This window comes from Pholcus phalangioides, unplaced genomic scaffold (genome assembly GCF_987345545.1).
Source record: "Pholcus phalangioides strain wild (caught in Gottingen) unplaced genomic scaffold, Ppha-v1.0 ptg000024l_1, whole genome shotgun sequence".
NCBI lineage: Eukaryota > Metazoa > Arthropoda > Arachnida > Araneae > Pholcidae > Pholcus > Pholcus phalangioides.
The window spans coordinates 28,020,501-28,047,948 of NW_028301616.1; the positions used below are offsets into that span (position 1 = coordinate 28,020,501).

Sequence of the window (27,448 nt, forward strand, 5' to 3'; positions counted from 1 at the left end):
TTATGCTTGATTATTTAGTATTCATCATGATTGGACTTGAATAATGAATGATAATTAAACTACAAAAATTTTAATATTGCTTTGAAATGACCATTTCATAGTGATGATATGGACTCGTGATTATCTTTGTGATTATTTATAGTGCTGATATGTATTGCACGAAATACTTATAGTACTTTACTTCAAGAATTAATTGAATTCACTATTCATGATAAAACGTGGGAAAATGTAAGAAATGTGTTCGTCATAGTAGAACTTTGTATATACAGTAAATTCTGATGAATTTATTATCATCCATTTTCAATTAATTAATTATCATAAATATTCAGTTGGTTTGCTACGATAAATAGGCATATGTTATCAGTTGTATATAGTCTTTACAGTAAATTTTTATTTCAAATTTTATACAGCCAATTACTAATATAGCAAATCAATTGTCGGTACAAATTTTGAAAATCAATACAAATCAATGAAAAATTGTATACCAATTTTTATATATACTAGTTGAATAAACAGTTTTTAATTTGGGATTGTTTATATATTCAATTGTCAGTTTTTGTTTTTTTTTTGCAATAAATTTTTAGTTATGTTCTTAATTATAAATTTCTTAAAATAAATAATTATCATATAAGCATCGTCAACCGTCGATCACTAATTATCGATTTTTTAACGATTATTTGTTAATTGCCGATTAATTTTCAATTATTGATCTTTACAATCAAAGGTCAGTTATCAATCATCAATTTTTTACTATAAATTGTCGATTTTTTAAAATTGATTCTAAATTACCGATTTTTCACATTTGATTCTAGGTAGCAACTTTTACTACCAATTGTGATTTCCATCTACCAATTTTAATGACCAATGATCAATTTTTAAATATCAATCACCAATATTTTTAATATCGGTTATCAATTGTCATCATCAATTATTCAATTGTCAATCATTAAATTGTCATCATCAATTATTCAATTGTAAATTATGAATTTTTCACGGTCACTTCTGAATTATAAATTACGGATTTTCGAAAATCCATCATCAATTACAAATTTTACCCAATCAATCACCAACAAATGTGATTTTACACTAAAAACTCTCTGAAATTTCTAAAATAAATTATCAACAAACAATTTTATATTATCAATTGTCATGTTCTCAATCATAAAATTTTTAAAAATCAATTATCAATGATAAGTTTCATACAATTAAAAGCCATTTACAATCATTTCATTTGTAATGTTCAATCCATTTGCAATAAGCCTTTGATAAAACTTCAATGCAGTGAAGGCCGTCCACACACATGGGGCCTACCTGGGCCTAGGTACCTCAGGAGTATAGGGCCTCCATAATATAATGAGATCTTGCACTGATTTTCGAAAATAAGTAAGTAAATCGGCGAGTGGCAAGTACTTCCAATCAGAAAGAGACCTCAGAGTACAACTTTCCCCAGGGGCCCAATGATAATGTGGAGACGGCCCTAAATGCAGTTACTAAATACATACTTTCAAAAAAAAAATCAATAATTGTATAACATTTGAGCTTTCGTGTGTATAACATCATAAAAAAAATTGATATCAATCATTTAAAAATAAAATTGTATAAATGTCAGTCAAATATTGAGATCAAGTATAAGATAGATTCAAAAAACCCCACATACATAGAGATATGTATATTAAAAAAAAATGAAAATAAAATACTTGAACACGTAGAAAAAATATACAAAAAAGCATTTTCTACACACAAAATAATTCACGAATTTAAAAAAAAAAAATCAGTCATTTCACATGAAATTTTTCGAAAAAAATTAAAGCTGTATACATAAAAAAACACAAAAAATAATACTTGTTTCAATGAGAGAAAATATCATAATATTCTAATAAATCTATGCTACAGAATTGTACTCTTATTCCTTTATATTGACAATATAATATACTCAATAATCAGTGTTTCTCAACCTGGGGGGGGGGGTGGCCCATGGGATAGTCCAAGAGGGCCACGGGCAGGGCCACAACTAGATACTCTGTCACCCGGGGCCAGCATATATTGTAGCGCCCCCGTAGTAATGTAGAAGAAGCAGTTAAAGGATGATTTTTGGTGCCATTTTTAATACAACGCCCGTGTCACCAGATGGGCGGGCTTCCCTATATCTGAGGCCCTGGCCATCATTACCTCTACTTGTATCTCTTGACACCCTGGCCACGGGTAAAAATCAAATGGAAGGAAGGCCATGATAGGTGGCCAACACAGACTGACCCAATCAGTACTGCAGAAATCACTATTTAGTGGTACGTAAAGGTTGGGTCCGGATCAAAATCTTGGGGAGAAATTTTCCCGCAAACCGCTTATAACGAGATATGGTGCAATGATTTTTGAGCATGAGTGTGTAAATATTCAAGCTGTTATTTCCAGCTAATGGGCTTTCAGAAAGTTCTGGGGGGGCCCCAGAAGACCACTCTGTCCAGGTGCTCGTGATAACGAGACGGCCCAGCATAAAAAACCCCGAATAAACTCTATTAGCCGACGGGATATAAAAATTGACCATATTTATTTACTCAAAAAAAATCTAATGAATGAGGTCCGGGGCCCTAGATGAGACGGGGGGCACGAGAAGAAAAATGAGGGTTAAAGGAGCCCATGGGCGAAAAAAGGGTCAAGAAACACTGCTCCGTATGTGTGAAGTGAATTTCAGTAATTTTTTTTTATCGAAAGGTAAATGCAGGGTCATTTCAATTTATAAAACCTTACTTCCAGCAAGTTATCAAAGTTCTCAGCGCATTACTATGCCCAGGAACCCATAGTAAAATTGAGACGACCCTGAGTGAAATACCAAATTCATATGTATAAGTAATTAAACCATCATTAAATACGAAAAAAAAAAATTGTTCGTGTGGAATACTTGGAATCTTTTACATACATAAATGCATCCAAAATACCAAGACGGCCGTCAAAATTTTCGAAAAATCATGGATTTTGACGTTAAAACTCTCCACTGCCCCCTAAAAAAATTACTTATAAATTTGATATGTGTTCAATGTGTCATAAATTATTGGATTTTTTCCCTTCAAAATTCCTCCAGCTACACGAGGAGAGTCTTCTATCTCCAAAGAGGACCTTATCGATCATTATAACTCACACTCTTAATACGTAAATTAAAATTACGTGTAAAAAAAAATTGTTAAAATATTTAGGAAAAACTTCAGGGGAGTTTTCTATCGTAAATTTGGGTTTATCTTTTAACAAGGGAGAAAAAAGACAGTGAGCAATTTTTTTTTTATTCCTTTAAATCAGGGGTCTTCGACCTTTCACAGAAATTGCGGGCCAAAAAATATTTCCATGAAGCCCGAGGGCCAATAATAAGTCATTATGCGGTATCTAGATTCACGCATTAACGTCTCAGTGAGCGGGGCCAACGAGGCCCAAAGCTCTGAATTTAACAAGGGCTCCCCTATATTATTGGAGAATTTTATTTATTGTGAGATTGTTTTTACATCAAATAAAAATTGTCGCTAATATTTGAGCGATTATTTTTTCATTGGTTATAAATTTCATTAATTAAAAAATTATTGTTTTTTATCAAATATGAATTTTGATAAATCTTAAAATATTTTTTTCATTCATTATGAATTTCATTAATTCAGGAATTATTTTCTCATCAAATATGAATTTTCATTAATCTTGAAAAAAATTTTCATTGATTATGAATTTCATTAAAAAATTAAGAAATTACTTTTTCATTAAGTTTGAATTTTCATTTTTATCTTGAAGCATTTTGTCAATTAAGAATTATTAATTCAGGAATTATTTTGTCATCAAATATAAAATTTTATAATTATCGTGAAACATTTTGCCATTGATTATGAATTTCATTAACTAATTCAGAAATCGTTTTTTTTTTTCATCAAATAGGAATTTTCATCGATTATAAATTTCAGCAATTGAAAATTATTATGTTTCATCAGATATCAATTTTCATTAATCTTGAAATGTTTTTTCATTCATTATGAATTTCATTAATTTCGGAATTATTTTCTCAGAAAATCTTGAAATATTTTTTCATTGATTATGAATTCATTAATTCAGAAATTTTTTTCATTAAGTATGCATTTACATTTTTATCTCGAAATATTTTTTTAAAATTAATTATGAATTTCATTAGTTAATTTTCAAGTATTGCGAAATACTTCATTTCACCGATTGAGAAATGACTTCTCTTTCAATATTTATAAAAAACTATATTTTTTCAATAATTTTTCATTAGTTTTGAAAATTATTTCTCTCATTAGTTCTGAAATGTTTTCTAAAAGTACGTTATTTGGAAATTATTTTTCATTAGTCTGAAATTTTCTCCAAAAAGTAATTTTGAAATTATTTATTTCACCAATTTTGCTCACTACAAGGACACCTTCATTGAGGTTCTTGTTCGGCATTTCGGAAAATTCAATAACTATGTAAGCCTTCTTCGTCGACGGGCCACTGCAATAAACTTCGACGGCCACATGCGGCCCGCGGGCCATGCGTTGAAGACCCCTGCTTTAAATGTTTGTTTGACACTTTGATTTGAACATTTACTATATACACTAAAGCTTTAAACAGCTCCATGGAATGAAGAGACCAGTGCTACAAAAAAAAAATTTCAGGTCTCTCCAAAAAATTGGATTCAATTTAACTTAGCGTATGTCGGGTATATGTCTTCCCTATCCCATAAATGGCAATTTTCGTAAGGTGTCATCCTACTCTGGATGTGACCACCGATGATATTTATGAAACCGGATGACATCAATAGTTCTTGGCTGACTTCCGGAGCACCTTTATATACAAAACTGTAGAAGAGATCCTGCATGTTGCGTTGGAACTTGATGTCTGACGGCGTCATCGGAGAGATGTATCTGTGCAGTTGCCCGAATATGGCGGCCACGTCCAGGCCGTGGACCGATAACGCCACCGAAGCCGAATCGTTGGAGAACTGAACGGGTGAACTCGGCTTGTAATCCACCAAATACCAGTAGACGTTCTTCTCCAGGGCGTCGTCCAGGTGCTGGATCAGATGCTGGATCGGACATGTCGTCCTGATGTCGGATACCTGGAAGTCGGATAGGAAAATGTTATCGAAAAAATCCATAACTTTCATGTGCATGTAAATTTCCAACACCAATAAATTTTATAAACATTGTTCTTTTCAAAGTAACAATAGATACAGGATGCCCCGAGAAATTTGGGCTGGGTTTAAAATAATCAACGTAAAGGTCCGTTTACAAGCATCAAGTAATTTACCAGTGAAGTGGATTTAGTAATTAAGTAGACAAGCGCTCGTCAAATATTGAAATTTGTGTATAAAGTGTGACCACGTAAAGATGGCCTCTGACCTTGTATGACTTTCACATCACGTGAAGAGAGGGTTCATTCTTCAGTAGGGGAGAAATGGAGGGAGGGGAAGAACTCCAACAGCAACCCTGGAGGGGATGTTTATATCCTTTTTTCCCATATGAGAGATATTTGAATTCAAAAAATATGGATAAAAATTGGAAAAAAACCGCATGAATGAGGGGACATTTTTCGTTAATGTTTTTTTTAAATTTTTCTGAATTTTTTGAATTTAAATATCTCAGAAAATATTGTATATTAGCCAACTAGTTGGCCTCCGGAGAGACAGGGTAGACAAGACTTCTGATTGGGTTTTTGAGGGCCGTGCGCCTGTATAAAAATTTGTTTTTTATTTTAATAAAACTGTGCAACTCCTTGAAATATGAATGACTTATCTGAAGCCTCTACATGTTATTTGGATACGTTTTCTAACTGGAAGTATGCTTCTAGGAGCACCGGTTCACCAGTAAATTGCGGTCGGTGTGTGCTGTTAGCTATATACAACCTGTATATTATTTTTATTGGATAAAACATTTGAAATTAATGACAAATATGTTGCCAAGTTAAGACAGAAAAACCTAGATTCGAGAGTGGGTACTAGCGACGCCTTCTATAGCAGAAAGCCTCCACGCGCAGCTCGTGACGTCACTGAAGTCGTCCATTTCACCTGTAGTAACTAGGATTTTTGCTGCCGGGGACGAAATTCGATAATTTTATATCGGTGTTGTTTGATCCGCCCTAAAAAATTGCCGCCCGCCTCTATACTCATTGAATATACTGCAAAAAAAGCTAAAAGATTCAGCTTACGTCAGCTTGCTATATTCAATGGCTACAGGTGAAATGGACGATTTCAATGACGTCAAAGCTTCGCACTGAGACTTTCTGCTATAGAAGGTGTTAGTAGTAGCCTCGAAGTATCTAAGTTGTCATCTCAGTTCGTGCATTTAATTATTTTATTTTTATTCTCTGTTGAACCCATAGAGAGCGCTCATTTTCGCAATGAAAAGCAAAAAAAATATTGGATATTGCGGTCGTCGTAATTGAATATAATTCTCATTTCAATTTTGGTGTTTGATTCATCCCAGAAGCGTTATTAGTATTGATCCTTCATCAGTTTTGATATACAAACTCTACTAATGGTGTTTAACGGCTATTGAATTGTTCTCCGCATAGTCGGATAACCTCACTTAATCGATATTCGATGTTGTGAGCGGAAACCGTTGATATCCGTTTAAGTGGGGCCGACTGTACATGGGAAACACATCTAGATTACAGAAACTTCACTAAATGCGTCTTTTCTGCCAGTGTCAATATCGCCGTCTTTGAAAAAATACATAATAATATAACAGACGCGTAATTTGATTCGCATTCACTAATATCTAGGTAGTATTTGGTTTTTCTACTTGTTGATTTTCCCATCGTTTTGTAGCGATTAAATTTGCTTATTATCAGGCAACAGGGCTATGCAGCGCTACCTACTGACGGTAATTTTGACTAATGACTTTTTCTTGTCCCCGAAAAAATCCGATTTTCTGCCTTTTAAGTCTCTCTTATGTCCTTCCTAATCGATAAGGGCACAAATCGCACTCTAAACGTCAATTCACTGATTTTTTTAAAAATCCGTTCAAATTTATAGGACACCATTTATTATGAAACCAATAATAAGCATTCCAACAACTATATAAAACAAGGGTCTTCAACCGTTCAGACACTGCAGGACCAATTTCCAACTCCCGAAGAAGCCCGCGGGACCCCACACCAAGTCATAATGCGGTATTTGGAATTGAAAGATGGATTCCCGACTCACAAGGACTTGATGTGGAGAACAGTGGCGTCTTAACGAACTGGCCAACCAGGGGGTGTACGTAGGATCGACCTTTGGAGGGGACATAAAAGGCTTGGGGGAGGGAGCACAAAAATTTTCTACCCGAGAAATGAGTTACCAACCTTCAGATTAAAATAGCATATAAAAGATATTTTATTTCGATATTTTGATTTTTTTTAACGTAATACCGGTAATTGATTTTTTTTAAATTTTTGGTCTGCACGTGACCCCCCCCCCCCCCGCGTACGCCTCTATAACCAACACGAACCCCAGAAAAAAAGTGCCCCAAATAATTGGAGCTTTTCACTTATTCTGAAATTACTTCAAATGATTCGGAAATTACAGTCAAACCTCTCTATGACGAAATCAAAAAAAAATTCGCGATAGAGTGTTTTCGAGTTTTTTTTAGTAAGAAAGGAAAAATACGCCCAAAATAATGGCGAAAAATTCGATTGATTTACAAACTAAAAAATACCGTACTATATTTTTACTACATGCTGATGAAATTTATTGGTCAAGTTGCACAATCAATGTTCAATTACAGTATACACTAAAATACGTTCGAAGTTGTTTTAGTTGAAATGTTCTGAAATTCCGTGTTCAACTTTATTCTGAGATTCATGGAAATTCGAGTGGTTCACCAGATCTGATTCCTTCATCACTGAGATTGAAGTAACTTTGAATTATCTGTTGTCTGACTTTCTTCCACGCTGAACAAGCCATCCACACATGGCATCCACCCTTCCGTCGATTACAGTATCGACATATTAAATCACAACGACGACATACACAGTATCAATCACCTATAATCATGGCCCCTTACATCCTGAAGCAGGGCCCCTAGGCTGGGATCTTTTACGGGCCCCCGACCAGACTTTCACGGGGCCCCTTTATGATGAATTTATAGCGTGAAGAAACAAAAAAAATGATCATAATCATCCCGGGCCCCAGGTCTGGAGCCTTGTCAGCCCACCCCACCCCTTGTGGGGGCCATGCCTATAAAATCGACAAGATCCAGCAACACAATGGGCTGTATAATACGAATAATTCTTCCTTATCCACTTTCTTTCACCTCCGGCGAAAAGCCAGAAAAGAAATTTTTACTTGAAAGAAAAGGAACTTTCGTAGAGGTGAAAATTCATTGATTTAGTTCAGAAAATGCAATGATTTTTTTTTTTCCATTTTTCGAGACAGTTATTCGAGAAATAGAATTTTTGAGAAAGAGAGGTTTGACTATATTTTTCTTTTAATAGTTCAGAAATAATTTCACTCAAAAATTCTGAAATTATCCTTTTTTCATCAAAAGGTTTTCAAGCATTTCTGTGTAATTCTGTTACAATTTAATTAAACTGTATAATTATGTTTGTCATTTTGGATGCGGACTTTTCGCTCCCGAGATAATGACATTAAGGACCTCAAAAAATTGTTTGGGTCTTTTAATTCGGCAGTCAACTTTCGGTTCGTCAAGTGTATTGTATTTGTATTTCGACTATCACGTGTCTCAATCAAAAAGTCTATTTAAAAAAAAAAAAAAATTCGACAAACACTCTCGGTATGCACATTCGAATTACTCTTGAGCAGCGTCATCTATTGATTAAATTTTTAACTACTCAACTAATCTCAAAAAAGATTTTAATATAAATTAGAAGATATTTAACGAACACATATACAACAAAATATAAAAAAATATTTATAAATATATATTCATTTACAATTTGTTATTAATAATACTTTTGTTAAGATATTTAACTTTGAATTTAAATCTGATTTCAAGTTGGATTTCCTGGAGTACTTGCATCCAATTACTTTAACGGGACTATCAAGTTCGGTTCGCGTTTATACGCACGTGCTGTAACCCATCTTTGCGTTCTTTGAGGAATTGTTACGTAGTATTTTTGTTCGACAATTTTCTATGAATATTACAGCCGGTGTCTAGGCTCTTCACGAAGTAATTGGTCGGTCGCAACTAGATGTTTGGTTACCCAGGGCAAGTGCGCATTTTGGCACCCCCTTGTAATGTTGAAGGAGAGGTTTGAGAATAAAATTTGCGCCCCCCCCCCTCTGGTCCGGAGCATGAGATCCGCCTGCTCCCACTAGTTGCGGCCCTGGCTGCGAAGATGCCAATATTTGAAGTCTAGCCAACGAAACGGTTGCTTTACTCATTGGCCAGACTTGGCTGTAACAAAAATACTTTCGAAATTAGATTCTGAATTACGCCAATGGCCAAGGTATGAAAAAATGATTTCTTAAAAAAAAATTTTTTATTTAAATCAGATTTTTTTTTAAAAATTTAAATCGGATTTTTTTATTATAAAATTAACTTACTGTTTATTAATTTAAATAAATCTTGTTAAGCATTAAGAATGCATATTTTCATATCTCATTTTTTTCACTTAATCTCTTGAATTCAATTCAGCATTAATAAATGAACTACAAGCAAAATGTTTCCGAACTTCACATAATGTTACTTAATAATACGCACATTTTTTATTATTTTTCACTTTTCGCCTTAATACTTCAAGCCCAACGGTATTTATGTTGGTGCAATAATCGGCAATTGGGGCATAGAATTCAAGACTCTATACAGAAACTGATTTATCTGTTGTTGTTTTTTTATCAGGGGAAGCCTGTGCCCCCACATCGTAATGCATTGCAAATACTTATTGCAGTTGCATCTAAGTTTAACTCTCGATATTTTTTCTAAGGATTATAGGTTGAAGTCTATATTTACCAGATCTCCTATATCTCTTTTAATCAACAGCTTTACAGCATTTCACACAATAACACATGCATACCATACTAAGCTACTTTTACTTTAATATCATTAAAGTTAAGGTAGCCTACGATAAAGTTCCTCATGTGATAGACTTCTTAGACTTTCAAATCTTGGTCTGAATGTACAATAGCTCAAATGGTTCGAAGCTTTCCTAAGAATGGTAAATAATTTGTCCATTTTAAAGATCACGACTCCCAATTTACCACCGTTAATTCAGGTACGCCTTAGGAAGCTGTTTTCTCACCATTGTTTCTCATGTATATAAACGATCTTTCTGAAACCCTCAACTGTATAATTACATTTTTTGCTGTTGACTGTGTACTTTACCGCATCATTAATCACGAATCCGATCAAGAAATTCTCCAACATAATCTTATTTCCATCTCAGACTGGTGCTCATTTTGACAGTATGCCTATCAACATTTCAGAAACAGTTTTCATGTGAGAGTTTCTCGTATAAAACTCTTCCCCTAGAATGTTCATACTCGATCAATAACGTAACTATATATCCCTAGTTTCTCAAATTAAACACCTGGGTGTCATTATCTCGGCTAATCTCTCTCTCTCTACGTTGGAATAATCATGTCGATTGTATTTACCAGAAATGTCTCTCAATAAACTTACAGTAACGCCAATAACATCGACAAACTTGAATCTATCCAAAATAAATCTACGCGCTTTATTCACGACTGCTGATCCTCTTTTAGTTCCCTTTCCGATCTTAGACACGAACTTAATCTCTTTACATCCACTTTATCTCTCGATTAGCCATGCTTTATACAATTATTCATGGTCAACAAAATTTCGATGCGTCCGATATTCTAAATAAGCCTTACTATATCTCAAAGACTTGACCACTGCAAAAAATTAAAACCTATTTTTGCCTCTACCGACTGTTTTAAATGCAGCTTCTTTCCTAACACCAACTTTTCAAAAATTAGAGAAATTAAATTCTATTCAATTTTTCATTGTAAGATATTCTCTCCAACTTTTGAACAATCCTTTTCTTATGAATGATGTGTCTTGTATATAGGCTACGAAACCTATATTTAGTATGGTAGCTTATTATTTTAAGAATGCCTATGTGATGACTTTGTGTTCAATGCGTTAGGTTTTTCATGTTTGGGCAGCTCCTGGACGTCTCATGCGTACGAGATTCACGATCGCCCACATAGAGAACATGCATTATATAATGCAATTACACTGTACATTAATGAATTCCTGGAGGAGGGGAGTGGCTAAGCCCTCTCACAAAATTTATTGGGGGGGGGGGGCAAGCACCCTGAGTCCTCAGGATCCGGTGTCTATGCCCAACATGGTGTAAGTAAGATGACTTCTACTAAATACGTACACACACAATCTGGACTGAGATAATCCAGAATTTATGACTCAAAAATAAACTCAATTTAGAACTCAAAAGAACGGCAAACTGAACATTTTTATGAAAATAAGCGGACAGCCGAATAATATTTTGCAAGAACCGAGAGAATGCTCACGTCCCGTAAAAACGTGACGCGTGGTTTGCATAGAGTGGCACCAGCATTGATTGATTCTAACACGGCTTGGTTGGTCACCCCTACCATAGTTGATCGGAACGAATTCCCCTCCGCTACTGTCAATTCCTCTACGAACTGATTTCTTGTCCAATGTTACCAAATATCTGTGTGTAAATCAAATTTGTATAGCCTTGGCCTCTAGGCCAACAATATTGCATAAATAAGTAAATAAACAAATAATAGGCCACAGAAAAAAAAACGAAAGAGGGAAACACTGCAAATTTTACCATTGAATGGAACTGCTGCAGTGGCGAAGACGAATTTCTGGCGTAGAATTCAATGGCCGAAACAGTCAAATTTGAGCTAATAGCACCAAGTTTCTCACTGACATAATCGCTGAAATCTTGCCAGCTCCACGTGGCCAAGTCTGGTAACAACTTGGAAGAACCCGATTCTTGAGCAGCTGATCCTGAAAGAAATATCGGAACGTAAGTTAACCGTTTGAAATGGATTGGCAATCACATTAACTCAGTGGTTCTCAAACTTCTGTCACCGCGGCTCCTTTCCCCAATTCATGGCTTCATCTGCATTTTTTTCCCCCATACTTTTTTGATAGATGTTTTTACTTATAAAATAACCACCTCAAAGCAAAAATAGTCGCACAAATGAATATCTCCAGCCTGCCGCGACGCCCCTGGGAGCCGGGACGCACACTTTGAAAAACACAGCATTAACGTCATTTTGAATACTGCCAGCGAAATCTGCTTGATCATTTTGATTCATCAAAACTCAAAAATTTCCGTCTTTCCTTAGATCAAATCTCCTAAAAAGCAAGGAATTCAAGATCTTAACCCTCAAAATGTTTTTTGAGTTTCGGTTTTTTGCCCTTCACAGAATTTTTCCCGAATATTCACATTTCCCCTGACCTTTCCCTCACAAATTTCCCTGACTTTCCAGGTCGCTAGGAACACCGGGATATTCATCCCAAATTTTCAGTTTTTTTTATGCAGATTGTTAAAACACATTGAATTCAATAAAATGTCGATATAATTAAAATTCATCTTTGTACTGTATAACACTTGGACAATAAAAGGCTTCATAACAGTACTGACTTTAACCAGTCCTAACAGTTATCACATTAATCAAAAAAATTAATTTTGAACTAACCACACGAAACATGGGAAAAACAATATTGCACTATAGATAATAAAGCAAAAATTAATGGGATTCATCAATTCAAGAGTAAATTTACATGAACTATCTCATATATTCAGACTTACCGATGACCACTGGGATTTTATGGATATCTCCTGCCTCCCACATATTGAATGGAGTATCATATAATACGTTTCCTGTGAAATGCCAAGCAAAAAAGTTATGAAGCTACTTTAAATGTACTTGAATTTTGAAATAAATAGCATCTGCATATCGTGTATATATATATATATACTGTATATAATTCATACTATAAAAATGTGTACCACCGTACGTGCTTAACTTACGGACCGCGGGCCAGATGTGATCTTCGGAGTCATCTGATGTTTCCCGGGACTTCAAACCCAGTTTTGTAGAAATAATCTAACAGGCACATTTATATATTAATTAAGTCACCCCACGGCATATTCCCGGATCACTCAAGTGGCCGGTGGCACATTTTCAGATCACTCAAGTGACCCACGACAGTGTTTCAGATCACTTGAGAGGCCTGTGGAACATGTCCAGCTTGAGCACCCTTGGGAAAAGTCGATGGGTCTCCAGTCTTCTCGAATTCAAAAAAAAAAGAAAAAAAGACATTCAGATCGTGTTACTGTATCTTTCAGGAGGCACTGGTATTTGGTCGCCGATTTTGGAATTCTCATTGACCAGCGGCTTAGGTTTTTTGAACATTGTTCAGCGGTGGTCGAAAAAACGAAAAGGAAAATAAAGCTCGGTCTCATTCTTAAAAAATGTTTCTTCGAGTTCCCCTAAAGTCATTCTTCCGCTTTTCCAAGGCGTAGATCGTCCTGGACTGGAGTATGCTGTAAATATTTGGAGACCATACGTACAGAGGGACATAGACTTGGTTGAAGGGGTACGGAGAAGGGCCACGCGTGCTCTTGTTGGCACACAAGACGTGAGCTATGAAGAAAAAAACCTATCTCTTGAATATATGCTCACATTAGAGGAACGGAGGTGTCGGGGGGGGGGGGGGATGCGAACGAAGTGCTTAAAATTTCCAACGGGATGGATAGGATGGACCATGAGTTATTAACACACCGTCAATAAGCTAGTTCGACAAGAAGACATCAGTATCGTTTAGTGAGGGGACAACTCATGGCTGTGGTATCTCAGGGAATTTTTCTCTAATGTGTGGTTTTCAATGAATGGATTAGCTTAGGGGTCATTCAAGTATTACGTCAGCATCGGGGGGGGGGGTTTGGATTTGCTGACTTTTGATGACAAAAGGGGACGTGGGGTTTGAAGGTTGCTTATGTCATCAACCACCTCTTTTTGAACATATGAAATATTCTTAGCTGCTGACGGGGTTGGGGGGGGGGGGGAGCTGAAAATCTGCTTACGTAATACTTGAATGGCCCCTTACGTCTGGGGGTTGTGAATTCTAATACAATACACACGTTTAAAAAGAAATACGTTAAACATGTTGGGATAAATCGAGAAGCTATCCATACTTTGATACGACAACCATAATCTTTTTTATGGGCAGTGTTTTATATAGTATTAATTATTAGTTTTTCTTCTTTCTTCCGTGATGGTAGTGCTTTTATATTGTGTATCTCGTATTTTATATTATATTTGGCATCCATATTTATTAATGGACATCTTTGTATTTGTATTGTCTATGGCTATGCATTACAATAAATGTCCATAATGTGGGTACTTTTGTTTCCCTTATTTTTGACGAGCGAATAACATTATAAAAACTCTCACCATCGATAACTGTCATCACGGGAGATTGCTCCTCATCGGTACTTGGAAGGTCCAAAGACCAGTCCGAATCCCAGAAGCTTGGAGTTGCGGCGACGATGTCCTCTGCACTTTTGTTGTACATGCATTCCATGGACTCACAGTTCAGTTTCCTGCAGCAGAATCAAATTATCATAATAATCAAATTTTAATAAAGTTTTAGAACATCTGAAATTTTCTGATCAAGACTTTATTTATAATTTCACTTTCAAGTTATAGGTGACTTGTATTTTGGAACCTTTGAGAATTTTTATTTCTGTGGGTTCTTGGTAACGAACCTGAAACATGGGCGGAGATACGGTGGCGTCAAAGGGTGAGCCGATTGATCTAATGTATATGCCTATATATAAATTGAAATCATCATCATGAAATCCCCTTCCCGGCAATAATCACCCCCCCCCCCGGACTTTCAATTCTATCGCCACATATGACCTCTAAGGAAACACCTCTGTGAATGCGTAACAAATCAATGCGAAGATAATATAATCCAGTGGTTCTCAACCGGGAGACATACGACCCCTTCTTGTGGTCAGTGGTGTATTTACGGGGAGGAACTATAGCCCAGAGCAGCAGGTTCAGAGGGGTGGCAAATTTGAGGAACGAGTGCCGCCCTTCATACGATGTGAGAAGGGCGGCAAAATTTTATAACCACGAATCCGCCTCTACTTATAGAGCGAGAGACTAGGTCAGTGAGTGACCTAGAGAGTTTGCAAGCATGTGAGTAAACAAAAGAGCGAGCGTATGAATGACCCAAACAGCGTTGAAGCATGGGAATGGCCAAAAGAGTGACGCAAAGCGTGTACAAGCATGTGAATGACAGAAAGAGTGATCAACTTTATAAAATTTTTGTTCAATACAAATTTTCTGAAGAAGCAATTCATTATACATAGAAAGGGTCTTGTTTCTGGATGATCGTGGGAAGGGCGAAGGGCCACGGGAAGATAATGTGATTCACATTCAGGAAAAAGAATGTGTTAAGAAACACTGATATAAAATCGATTATAACATGAATACAAACTTTACCTGAGGAATACGGAGTTATCTTTGCTGATGTCTTCCAGAGTATCATTGCTGAAACGTGCAGCCGGGCCTGTCAGCCACATTTGATTGAACAGTGAATCTGTCTTTTTACTCGCCATCAACGCCAAAGCTGCCGTCGCGCTTCCGCCATGGGCTAGAATAGTGACCTGAAAAATGAAATTGCTTATATTGTCACTTGTTCATTTTCACGGAAGAGCGTTTTAATTGGAGATTTTGCAAAATAAATTGAATGTATTTCGCCACACTCAAGCTTTATTCGAAGTACTTTACTTTGACAGCATTTAAGGAAAATTCCGCAGGAAAGCTCACCGCCGTGCAATTCATCGATAGCAAAATTCAGCGCTAAGAAAATTCACAGACAAAACAATTCACTGTCGACAGTTCGTCGCTAGTGAGTGAGTGGCCGAGTCATTGAGCAAGTGTGAGTGAATGTGTGAGCGAGTGTTGTGGAAGTATGAATGTGTTGGTGAATGAGTTAGCGAATAAGCGAGTGAGTGAGTGAGTGTGGGTGAGTGAGCGATTCAGTGAGTGACCGCATGAGTAACTTGCTCACCTGCTCATTCATCTGCTCATCCACTCACCTACTTTGTCGATGAATTGCTTGCCGGTGAATTTTTATAGCAGTAAATTGCCACGTCGGTGAATTTCTTCAGCAGTGAATTTGGTCGCGGAGTCATCAGAGTGCGGAAAAAAAAGGACGGATCCCCCGTCATCACATGATTCCAGGTTAATAGTTAAAACTTCTCGGTGAACTTGGTCTGCTTATTGATGACCGGGCTGCTTCCAGCCAAGTCCTCACTTAGAATTTTTGTCAAGGTCGGAGATCCACTCCGCAAAACTGGATTCGGAAAATTTTTTGAGGTTGACACATATCTGATTTTTTTCCAAGTTTCTCGGCAACTCATCAGATTCAGCGAAGTGAGTAGATCCTTTATTGTGTGGTCTTAGAAAAACAGCCACTGAGATTCTTGGATTTTGCTGTCTTCATGGTTGCGAAACGTTTCCCAAGTACTTCGGGATAGAAATGTAGATGGTGATCTCTTTTGCCCGAACTTAGCCTTCCGAGATTTAGTGGGGGTGGAGTTTTAGCCCTCGAGTTGATCTCGGACTAATCTATGATTGTGCTTCGTGTAACTCATTACATTTGCTAATCGTCAAGAAAACTTTTTCATCTTTTTTTTTCTTCCAGCAAATTATGAATATTAATGCTCTAACTAGAGTTTGGAGAATGTTACTTCATAAAACGTTTGAAGTTTATCACATAAATAATAATTTGATACTTTGTAATATGTTCTTCTGGATTCCGTGCAATGAGTTTTTTAGTTATGTTTTTCCCCAACTAAATTCTTGGCTGAATACTTTTACTAATAGACGGCAGCACATTAGTCTTGAATTTTTATGAAAAAACACTTAAAAAAGGAAAATTTTTGAGGGAAATTTTACTCGTCGAGATTACCATCACTGACTTCCGATGATTGCGTATGAAAATCTGCTAGTGTTACTCCTATAACTCGCACAGTAGGTTTTTGAAATCAATCACGTGACCTGCGTGTTTGTGTGGATGAAAATACAAACTGCTTTTTTTTGTCAAATCACAAATATATTTTTTTTCTACATTAACCACAATTTCATCACTGGAAGCTAGTATAAAAAATATAATAGTTTTTTTCATCTTGTCGCGGTCCAGCTGTTGGCCACTCCTGGTATACGGGATATATGGACCATGGAGAAAAGAAAGATTTAGAAAAAAAAGTTCAATTTTTTACCATCAGGTGAAAAAGTGGTAATTTTTTATCGCGGTTATCTTTCCCCTCAGGGTATAAATAACGTATATACAAAGTTTCAATAAAATATGTCCCCGTTCAGGTTCTACATTGGCCGGACATTCAACTGACACTACTCCGACCTACGTAGCGCCCGTTGTAGTGGACATATTTTATTGAAATTTGGTTTATACGTTATTTGGACCATGAGGGGAAAGGCAACCACGATAAAAAAAAATTGCCACTTTTTCACCTGATGTTAAAAAATTGAACTTTTCTAAAAATTATTGAATCTTTATTTTCTCCATTGTCCATATACCCTATATACCAAGTTTCATGAAAACACCTTCATCAGATTGGGCACTACATACGTCTCAGTAGTGTCAGTTTATTTATAACCACCCTTGTATGACGAAATTTGCCATGATTGATGATTTGCGTTGCATCGTCATGCATTTTATGATGTAAATAGAATGACCTTACGATCCTCACCTTATTCGGATCGCCACCAAAGCTTCTGATGTTTCGCTGGATCCACTTGAGAGCTGCAATCATGTCCATGATACCGTAATTGCCCGTCGTTGGGGGTCGTACATTGTTCTTCAGCATTTCCAACACGAGGAAACCAAAAACGCCAGTTCTGTACCGGATCGTCACGAAAGTGACGTCTTTCTCGTCGGCCAACGTCGTCGTCGGCTTCCAGTTGATGTCCGAGGGCATGAACCCCTGCAGGGGATAGTCGCCCGGTATGTATACGACGACCGGCCTCGGCTTCGGCGGGGAAAGACTCGGCGTTATGATATCCAGGTACAAGCAGTCTTCGCTCATCTCTAGGTCGTGATTAGGAATGGGCTTCTGATAACAGTAAGCCGATGCGTTGACGGCTTCGTAGGTGCCGGACCAGCACTCTTCCAGGGTGGAAGGAGAACTAGGCGGTTTCCACCTGAGCTCACCAGTCGGCGGCATCGCATACGGTATTCCTTTGAACACGTATATTCCGTCCTGGATGTATCCGCTCAGGGGTCCGCAGTCGGTGATGACTAAAGGCTCGACCATGGGGCCTCTGGGTGATTGGGAAGAGTATGACAGGATGGTGACTACGCAGACGGCGATCAGAACGAGTACTGCTACCACGAGTACGATGCTGACTCTCATCCAAAGGGGACTCGCGGTCTTCCTGCGCTCTCCCTTGGCCTTCCCATTAGGCGTGCCTGTCTCGTCGCCAACTTTTCCATCCTCGACGATTGGAACGGTTACGTCTGTGCTGTTTCCATCCGATTTCTCGACCTTTCCGTCTTCTTCTTCCTTGATTTCGATCTTGTTATCCTTGGCCAACAGCTCGGTTCCGGCTTCTGCATCATCCTTGTCTTGTTCCTGCTTCTTGGATTTCTTGAATAACCTGCACATAGAAATCACATTTACGTTAACCGCTGCTACCAAAATAATACGATTAAAATCGACCATTCATTCAAACCAACTCTGGTCCATGGCCGTTGGCGATTTGCTACCGATTCAGCTGTGCTCGAAGTGTGCGTGTGGATGGGTGTGATACCTAACAGTTCAAATATGGTGTCGTGTTTGGAATTTTTCAGTGCTGCTATCTACGAGTGAAATGTAAGGATTGAGTATTTGTACCGTTTTGCAGGCTTGTTGCTCTGTGACGAGATTTTTTTAACGGAGAGATCGGCTCGCATTTGCGTATCGAAGTTGGGAACAACTAAAAACCAACTTCAGTCGACCCCCACTGTTGCGTTCGAACCCGGGACCTCACGATGCGAGGAGTCCGTCACTATGACCACTCGACCACCACAGCGGCGATGGAGTAGACCAAGGGTGCCCAATTTTTTGGGAAGTGCGGGCCTCTTCATTGGTATGAAAACGTGTCACGGGGCCACTTGAATGATCTGAAAATGTGTGGCGGACTGCTTTGGGAGATCTGGAACTGTGGCCGCAGGTAAATGTGGGTGACTAAGTGATCTGGAAATTGATTGCTGCCACTTAAGTGATCTGGAAATTGATTGCTGCCACTTAAGTGATCTGGAACAGCGTTTCGAGCCACTTAATTGATCTGTAAATGTGTCACAGGTCGCTCAAGTGCTTTGGAAATAGGCCACGGACTACTTAAATGATCTGGAAATGTACTGCGGACAGCTTAATGAAAATGGGAATGTGCCGTGATCACTTAAGCGATCTGGATGTCTTAAATTTCTGAAACGACCATACAATACAAGTCATCTTACATGGTTATTATTTTATTATTGAGCCAGGTAATATATACAAATTAAGTTGGTAATATTGGATCCCTGTTCAGGCACACATGTACTCTCACATCATACCAACAGCTACCGCTGTTTAGCTTTTACAGTTAGCCTTCGCAGGCTGCCTGCCGGAGTATTAATAAATATGTACATAACAACTAAACCATAATTTTTTATGGGCAGTGTATTTTATTTTATCATAATCATTAGTTTTTATTAGTTTTATTTCTCGTGATAATTGCTCTTATTTTGGGTTGCTGTATTTTAGTTATGTGTGGCATCCACATTTTTTATGGGCATGTTTTTGCAGCCACCTCGTTGGGCATTTTGCTTGTGTGGCTCTTTTCTATTTGTATTTGTAAACACATGACATACTTCTCTTGAGCATATGTATATAACTAAATACATGACACTGGAACAGCGCCCCAGGTCACTAAAGCGATATGTAAATTTATCGCGGGTCAGTGATCTATGAATGTGTGCAGCTTAGTTCATTTTCGCAATAGGTTTGAGGTCGGGGGCCACATCAGATGCCTCCGAGAGACACATTTAGCCCGCAACCCATAGGTCGAGCATGTATGGAATCATTGGCGTACGCAAAGGGGGGCTGCGGGCTAAATGTGGCTCTCGGAGGCATCTGATGTGGCCCCCGACCTCAAACCTATTGCGAAAATGAACTAAGCTGCACACATTCATAGATCACTGACCCGCGACAAATTTACATATCGCTTTAGTGACCTGGGGCGCTGTTCCAGTGTCATGTATTTAGTTATATACATATGCTCAAGAGAAGTATGTCGTGTTTACAAATACACGTCACTTGAGCCAAGATTATAGTGTTATTTTGCAGGATAAAACGTAAACCCAAATCCCCAGAAACGAAAAAAATCTGAACCCCCCCCCCCCCCGAGAAAATGCTGCGTTCCCCTATGTATGGACGCCTTCCTGACCAGTAGGTTTTCAACCTGGCCGCGGCCCGGTGGTTGAGCATGTGTGGAGTAGACAGTTGTCGTGTCATATATCAACTCACCCTCCGAACAACCCGGATTTCTTTTTCTTTGGGGCCACGGCAACCTCGTCTTCTTCCTGAGCCCCGTCGGTCTCTTGGGCTTCAACCTCCAAGACCTCGTCGTCCTTCTTGAGGTCGTTCTTGCTCCCGCCGTTTTTGGTGGATTCCTTCTCTTCCTCGAGTCCTTCCTTCTTCTTCTTGTCTAGGTCTTCGGGTTCCTCTATCTTTTCGTCCAGCTTCTCCTCTGTACTCTTTTCGTTGGTCTTCTCTTGCTGCTCTTCAAGCTCGGCCGTCATCGTGATTTTTGATGGCGCTTCTTATGCGATGTTCTCAACTGAAAGCAGAGAGAGAGAGAGAGAGATAAAAATAACTTTAATAGGATCCCTTAATCGCAAATCAGAGCAGAGTAAATCAAAAATTGAGTTTTCTGTAATTTTTTTTGCGGTTTAACCGGTAGAGACGTCCAAAAAAATAACACAATGCCTATCAAAATGCACATACATTAAAACATAATGCGCCTAAAAAGGAAGGTGGACTCGCATCTGATCCTCCGTCTCTGAATCAAAAAAAAAATGGTCTTACCGCTGCAAGTGAGTCTTACACTTTTGTCTAACCGTTTAAAGAACAGGATGAGGAACAGCGATTGGCTTTTGCGACAATACTGACGTCACACTTTGCTCTCGAAGATGGCATATAAGTCAATTTGGGATAAATAGAGCCCTACCACATCCCAATCAGAAGTGGATTTATGGTTTTGCTGCCCTTTTCCCATTCTAGTCTGATTTCTGTGACTACTCATTCGTCGAATTCGACGCCCTGGGCTATAGCCTGCTTAGCCCCAGCCCCTCTCTCTGAGTCACTCTTTTGGCCACTCACATGCATGCGCGTACTCTTTTGGTCACTCACATGCATGCGCGTACTCTTTTGGTCATTCACATGCTTGCGTACTCTTTTGGTCAATCACATGCTTGCGTACTCTTTTGGTCACTCACATGCTTGCGTACTCTTTTGGTCACTCACATGCTTGCGTACTCTTTTGGTCACTCACATGCTCGCGTACTCTTTTGGTCACTACCAAGCTCGCACACTTCCTAGGTCGCTATTTTGATCATTCACATGCTTGAACACGCTCTACGACACTTTTGGTCGCTCCCGTGCTCCCACACTCTCTAGATTACTCTTTTGGTCTCTCACTGACCTGGTCCCTTGGTCACTCTTTAGGTCATTCCCATGCTCTAGGTTAAGTGTGTAACTCTTCTGGTCACTCACTCACTGACCTGGTCCCTCCCTCTCTAGATCACTCTATTGTTCATTACTTTCACACGTTCTAGATCACTCTCATTATTACTCATGTGTTCCATACTCTTTCGCTCATTTTTATTGTTTTATTGTCATTTACGTGCTTTCTTTCACACTCTTTAGTTCACTCACATGCTTGCCAAATCTCTAAGTCACTCGTTTGGTTATTCACTCTTTAGGTGGAGGCGGATTCGTGGTTTTACCACCTGTGACTTTTAAAAGTTAGGGACCACTCATCCCTCACATTTGCTACCCTGGGGAGAAGTCTATAGCTACTTCCTGTAAATACGCCATTGGTCTTAGCGATGCAGAAGTTAATGCACAGTACTCAGGGACGGGTTTAAGTATTTTCCGTCCTTCTAAAACGGGGTTCTTCCATCCCCCATAGTCCATAGGCACCCTCGTGCACGAGAGGTTTACATTGGCACCCGTGATTTACTATCAAACTATCACTTTATGGTCATAAAAAAAAAGCATTCGGCAATAAATTTGGACGCTGGTACCCGCTGCCCAGCGAAAAAATGTGTGTGTGTGTGTGTGCCCACATGCACTTGAAGGTTGGGACTGTCACGTCCAGAAAACTGATTATCTACAGGGCCGCAATTAGATTCTCTTTCAGCCGGTAAGCATGCATTATGCCTCTCTCGTGTAATTTTTAATTTTGCGTGTTTATTTTAGAAGAATTTATCACCCCCCCCCTATCCTGGTCCAGCGCCCAGGAACCAGATTCACCAGCATCACTCGTATTGGCTTTGGGGGGGGGGGGTGTCAAAACCCTAGGCCAGAGGGTTCAAGAGGGTAATTGCTAGAGTTTCGCTGCCTTGAAAAAAATTTTGAGCTATTGCTTTTTTAAGAAGTTGAAGTCAAAAATGTAATCAAAGTATTTCTATCCCCCCTTTTGCGGCCCGGTTCGGCCGCTCCCTTCGCACCTGCTCAAGTCCAGCCCTGTCAGTACTCTGGTCCTTGGTATCCGAGTAACGAAGTAGAGAATCTCACTTTCGACTAACCCCTGCATATTCAAATACATCTTTGAAGAAATTGCTAATCTCTGCTTATGGTTGATGAAAACATTATTGTGAAGTAACAAACACAGTATCAATCAACCGAGTTGCCGGAAGTACAATGAAGACATTCGAAACGAGAAATCAAGGTAAAGAAACGCGTGTTAGACATAATGTCCTTTTCAACGAAACAAAGCTCGACACTTCCTATACATTGTTTCTCAAATGCCTTCCGCTTTGTATTGTGGAAACACAACCGACCCACAGCACGAGAGGAGAAACAAGAAAAGCAGACACCAAGTGAACCTTGAATGCTATTAAGAGGTACAATGAACGTGGGGTTTTGAGAAGAGTAGAGATAATTAAGAGATAAAATAAAAGAGAAGCGTGTGTGGTACGAGAGAGAGGTCCTGCTCTGTATGTTCAGTATCATTACGCTTTCCATTATACGTGCTATCGTCCTCCAGAAACAATCTGCGACTACTGCCACAAGTAGTACCGTAGTAGTCGACTAGAAACTGCACGTTTCTTTCCCCCCTCCCCCAATTGAAGTACGTTAGAAAAATGCACGTACATTATTGTACGCACGTACTACTAGTAGGGGTTGAGGTTAGAAAATAGTGGAGTAGTGATTGTGGGCAGGAGGAGGTTGGTCTCATCTGGCAGTTGCCCATTCACGTATCCATGGTCGGATGGCTTATTTCAAGGTTGCCCTCTCTCTCTCTTTTATCTTACATTATTCGGAATCGTGTACGCGTAGAAGCATTACGATGATCGTGATGGTGATGACGTGGTCAATAATAATAATAATAATAATAAAAACCGGCATTCACAGAGGCTGTTGTCGCGTGTTTAAGCCAGGTATGACGACCTTATAAAAGAGACATGAGTGGATGGCGAGCTGAAACGTCAACGTCGGCACCGGGCCCACAACCATTAATATAGAGAAGGGGGAAAAAAAGGGAGGAGGCGAGAATACCTATATAGAACAGCCCTGTGGTATCATATATAAAAAAAATATATATAGTATCTGTATGTGTGTGGTCAAATATATCCATGCAACTAGAAATACTTTGAACAGAGCAAGACCAGTCACGATACTAATGACCATTTTAATGTACAAGTTTCTTGGAAACAATTTCTGTCTTAATAGCAAAGCGTGAATTCTGGCGTAATGGCAAGGACTTCTCCAGACTCCTTTCAGGCCACTAAAATCATTTTATGGCCTATCACGTGTCACAAAAGTGATTTTCTAGCGGATCGCAAGCCATAATTAAATGAAATGAATCCCGAAGGGACACTAGGATCACATCATTTTCCGAGGGACAAATCGCAATTGGACAGCTCCAATTTTTATTAATGCATTTTCCCTTCAATCGTCTCTTTTCATCCATGATAGAACCCACTACTACTTATAAGTAGAGAGAAAGGCGTTCTCTTCCCCCTTGTTAATGTTACTGCCAGAGCCCGAAATCGCCCAGTTCTCTCGCATGCCGTATATATCCACTTAACCTTTCTTTCGTTCAAACCAAGCACAACTCAGGTATTTCGCCATGGACAATTTACTGTTTAGTGAGTTGTGCCGGAAGTGTAAGTGTGTGTGTACCCAGGGCCGCAACTAGACGCTTGGTCACCCGGGGGCAAGCGCGCATTTTGACGCCCCCTTGTAATGTTGAAGGAGAGATTTAGATGAAATTTGCACCCCCTCAGGTCCAGCGCCAGGGACACGAGACCCGCCTTCTCCCCCTAGTGGCAGCCCTGTGTGTACCTAACAGTCCTGACAGGTACTTATCTAGTGTTTTGTCTGGTTTTTACAGTACTGCCATCTATACTTCAGAAGTGAAGTGAATAAAGTATAATGATTGAATGTTTGTACAGTTTGTAGGTACTCTTTCTACTACTACTTAACCGTACATGCACCTCGTACATGTCCCTCTGCGGAATTTCTAACAAATTGGCATAAACCGGAACGTGTCGTGTACATTCGTGGCCCTAACGTATTTATATTGTCAGAGCTGTGCTTGTTTCGTGTTCTTGCTGGTGCTGGAATCTGTTTTTCATATTTTGACGTGAAGATGGTAAATGCTTTGAATTTTCCATGTTATGTAAGTACATATCGTGTTGAAGGTCTGACTGCTGCCTGCGGGGAGACTTTCTAAATGGGAGACCGGCACGCATTCGTGCCTTGAAGTTAAAAAAAAAACCACAGAAAACCAATTTCAGCTGAGCACCACACCACTGCAAACGGGGTTCGAACTTGGATATTAACGATGAGAGTCCAGCACGAAGCTGAAAAAAATGCAATTACAGAAAATCTCCATCAGGATACCTTGATTGAAAGGAGGATTAAAAAAAAGAGGACTCGGGACTTTGGCAAGGATACCTTGTCCAGGGCCGCAAATAGAAACGCTTTCGTAGGTGCTCAACTCAAACGTATTTTGGAACCTTCCTACCGTAATTATGAACAAAGGGCAAAGATTAAGTCAAGTGCATGGGCCATAAGATACCCCCACCTCTTCTTGCCTTGACTCAGTTGCGGTCCCGAGAATGACTTTTAACAAGAGATTCTATAGCTACATGGCCCTGTTAGGGTTCTAGGTTATTCTAAGGGAGCCACGGCTGAAAATCTATTAGAAGTATATCCCGAAAGGGGGGGGGGGAGAAGCTCGTTCGTATAAGGATAGTATATCAGATGGTATATATGACGCACGCGTATATCAGGTGTTCTCTAACCTATGGGCCACGATCCGAACTTGGGGTCACAGGGACTTATGAGACGGGTCACTTCTTCCACTAATAGACAGGGATTCTTGAGCTATGGGTCACGACTCCCAAACTTAATTGGCAATTATGAATGAATGATTAATGAATCGTACAAATTCTTTTACAGTCCTCTTAAAAATGCGCTTATTGCGGCTTTGGTTTCACTAATTTCGAAAAACAAACAGTCCCGTTGATCACGAAGCTGATCTTGTTGATTTTGGCTAAAAAGGGTCAAGACTTCTTAAGCCCCATTGGACTTCTAGAATAGGGGTCTAAGGATCTCTACGATAAAATAGCACTGTGATTTTTCTCAAGAGTGAGTATGAAATATGTATATGTAAGCTGTTATTTCCAGCTGATTCGTCATCCCCCCCCCCCCAGAACAGCACTCGGACATGGAGCCCACGGCGTTCAGACGGCCCTGCTTAGAAACAGGACAAGAATGAAGCTCAGGGGGTCCAGAGATCAACGTTATTCATAAAATTTTTGTTCATAAATTTACTAAAAAACAATGAATTTAATAAATAGAAAGAGTCTCACCTGGAGGGAGAGGAGGAGGTGAATAAGATAGGGGGGTGACAAAAAAAGAAAGTATCGTCCAGGGGGTGGAGGCATGGGCAAAAAAAATACATGACTAGTAAGTATATCCAGCAAGACTTGGAAAAGCTTATCCAGCTGAGGAAAAAAAAAACAACAACAATGGAGCAAAAAATGCAAGGGAATGGGAAAAAGAGGAGTTATATCAACATGATAGCGCTGTATAAAGGGATTAGAGGAACTTGATGCTCGAGGGATTACTGGAATCCTGACTGAAGAGCGAAGCATCTACTGTGAATGGGAATGGGATTCTTTGCAAAAAAGCTTACATGGAATAAGAGATTACAACAGGGCTTCATCCTCCCACGCTGTTGCGCCCTTCGCGATAAGCTGACGAAATTCCACTGAGAAGAAGTCCTGCTGTGTCGGTGATATATGCACATCAGCTGCAACAGATCTTCCCAATGGTGACAGGATCACGTAGAAGTTCAAACATGCATTAAAACTTAATTTCCGTATCGATAAATAGACAGCTGTGACTCAACATCAAAAATTTTGTGACCCCCCCCCCCCGTTCTCAATCGCAATGCATTTTCCTCATTTTAATAAATGGCTTGAATTAATTGTAAACTTGCTACTATCTACATATTTGGACATTTTCTGGACAAACATTTTAAACACTTCCTATCCCTAACAATCCCTAGTAAACAATGTGCTTTAAACAATCCCTAGTAAACAATGTGCTTTAAACAATCCCTAGTAAACAATGTGCTTTAAACCATCCCTAGTAAACAATGTGCTTTAAACAATTCCTAGTAAACAATGCGCTATAAACAATCCACGTGTTTCAAATAATGTGTTTTAAACAATCTAAGTGTTTCAAATAATGTGTTTTGAACAATTCGCAATAAACAATGTTTTTTGAACAATCCCTAATTAACAATGTGCTTTAACTAGGGCTGGGAATCGATTAAAATTTTTAACTGGTTAATCAAAAATTTTAATACGATTAATCGAGTTTTAATTGAATATTTTCAAATGCTATTCATTCATAGAAAATTTAGTATTTGTAATTATATAATAGTAATTGATGCTATAAAAATATATTATATTCATTTCACGTATCTATTTTCTGAATCTATGTAAACAAATTTATAGTAATAGATCAAGAAATAAAGGGCGCCCGCGCGCTCTCGAAGCTATTTTAATACCGTCCTTCTTTACCGGAAATATGAATGTGCAAATTTCTAGAACTTGGAAGATGACTTTTGAATGTTACTCTATGAAAGTTGTTCTCCCAAAATGTTTTATAAAAGGTGTTTCAATAAGGGGATACGATTTACGTTTATGGCATA

The 27,448-nt window shown here is 38.7% G+C and overlaps 1 protein-coding gene across 1 annotated transcript in view; it reads right to left on the reverse strand.

Annotated features, from left to right (window-relative positions):
- Positions 1–569: 569 nt before the first annotated feature.
- The window catches only part of LOC149069129 (neurotactin-like), a 70,772-nt gene continuing 43,893 nt past the window's right edge, over positions 570–27,448 (reverse strand). Inside the window, exons 2-8 of the mRNA XM_089250656.1 lie at positions 20,515–20,827; positions 17,719–18,625; positions 15,446–15,609; positions 14,387–14,535; positions 12,739–12,810; positions 11,746–11,927; positions 570–5,080 (exon numbers count right to left, since the gene is read on the reverse strand). Of these exons, the coding sequence (XP_089106782.1) occupies positions 4,658–5,080; positions 11,746–11,927; positions 12,739–12,810; positions 14,387–14,535; positions 15,446–15,609; positions 17,719–18,625; positions 20,515–20,789 (2,172 nt within the window). The 5' untranslated portion in view covers positions 20,790–20,827 and the 3' untranslated portion in view covers positions 570–4,657. The remainder of the gene's footprint in view (positions 5,081–11,745; positions 11,928–12,738; positions 12,811–14,386; positions 14,536–15,445; positions 15,610–17,718; positions 18,626–20,514; positions 20,828–27,448) is intronic.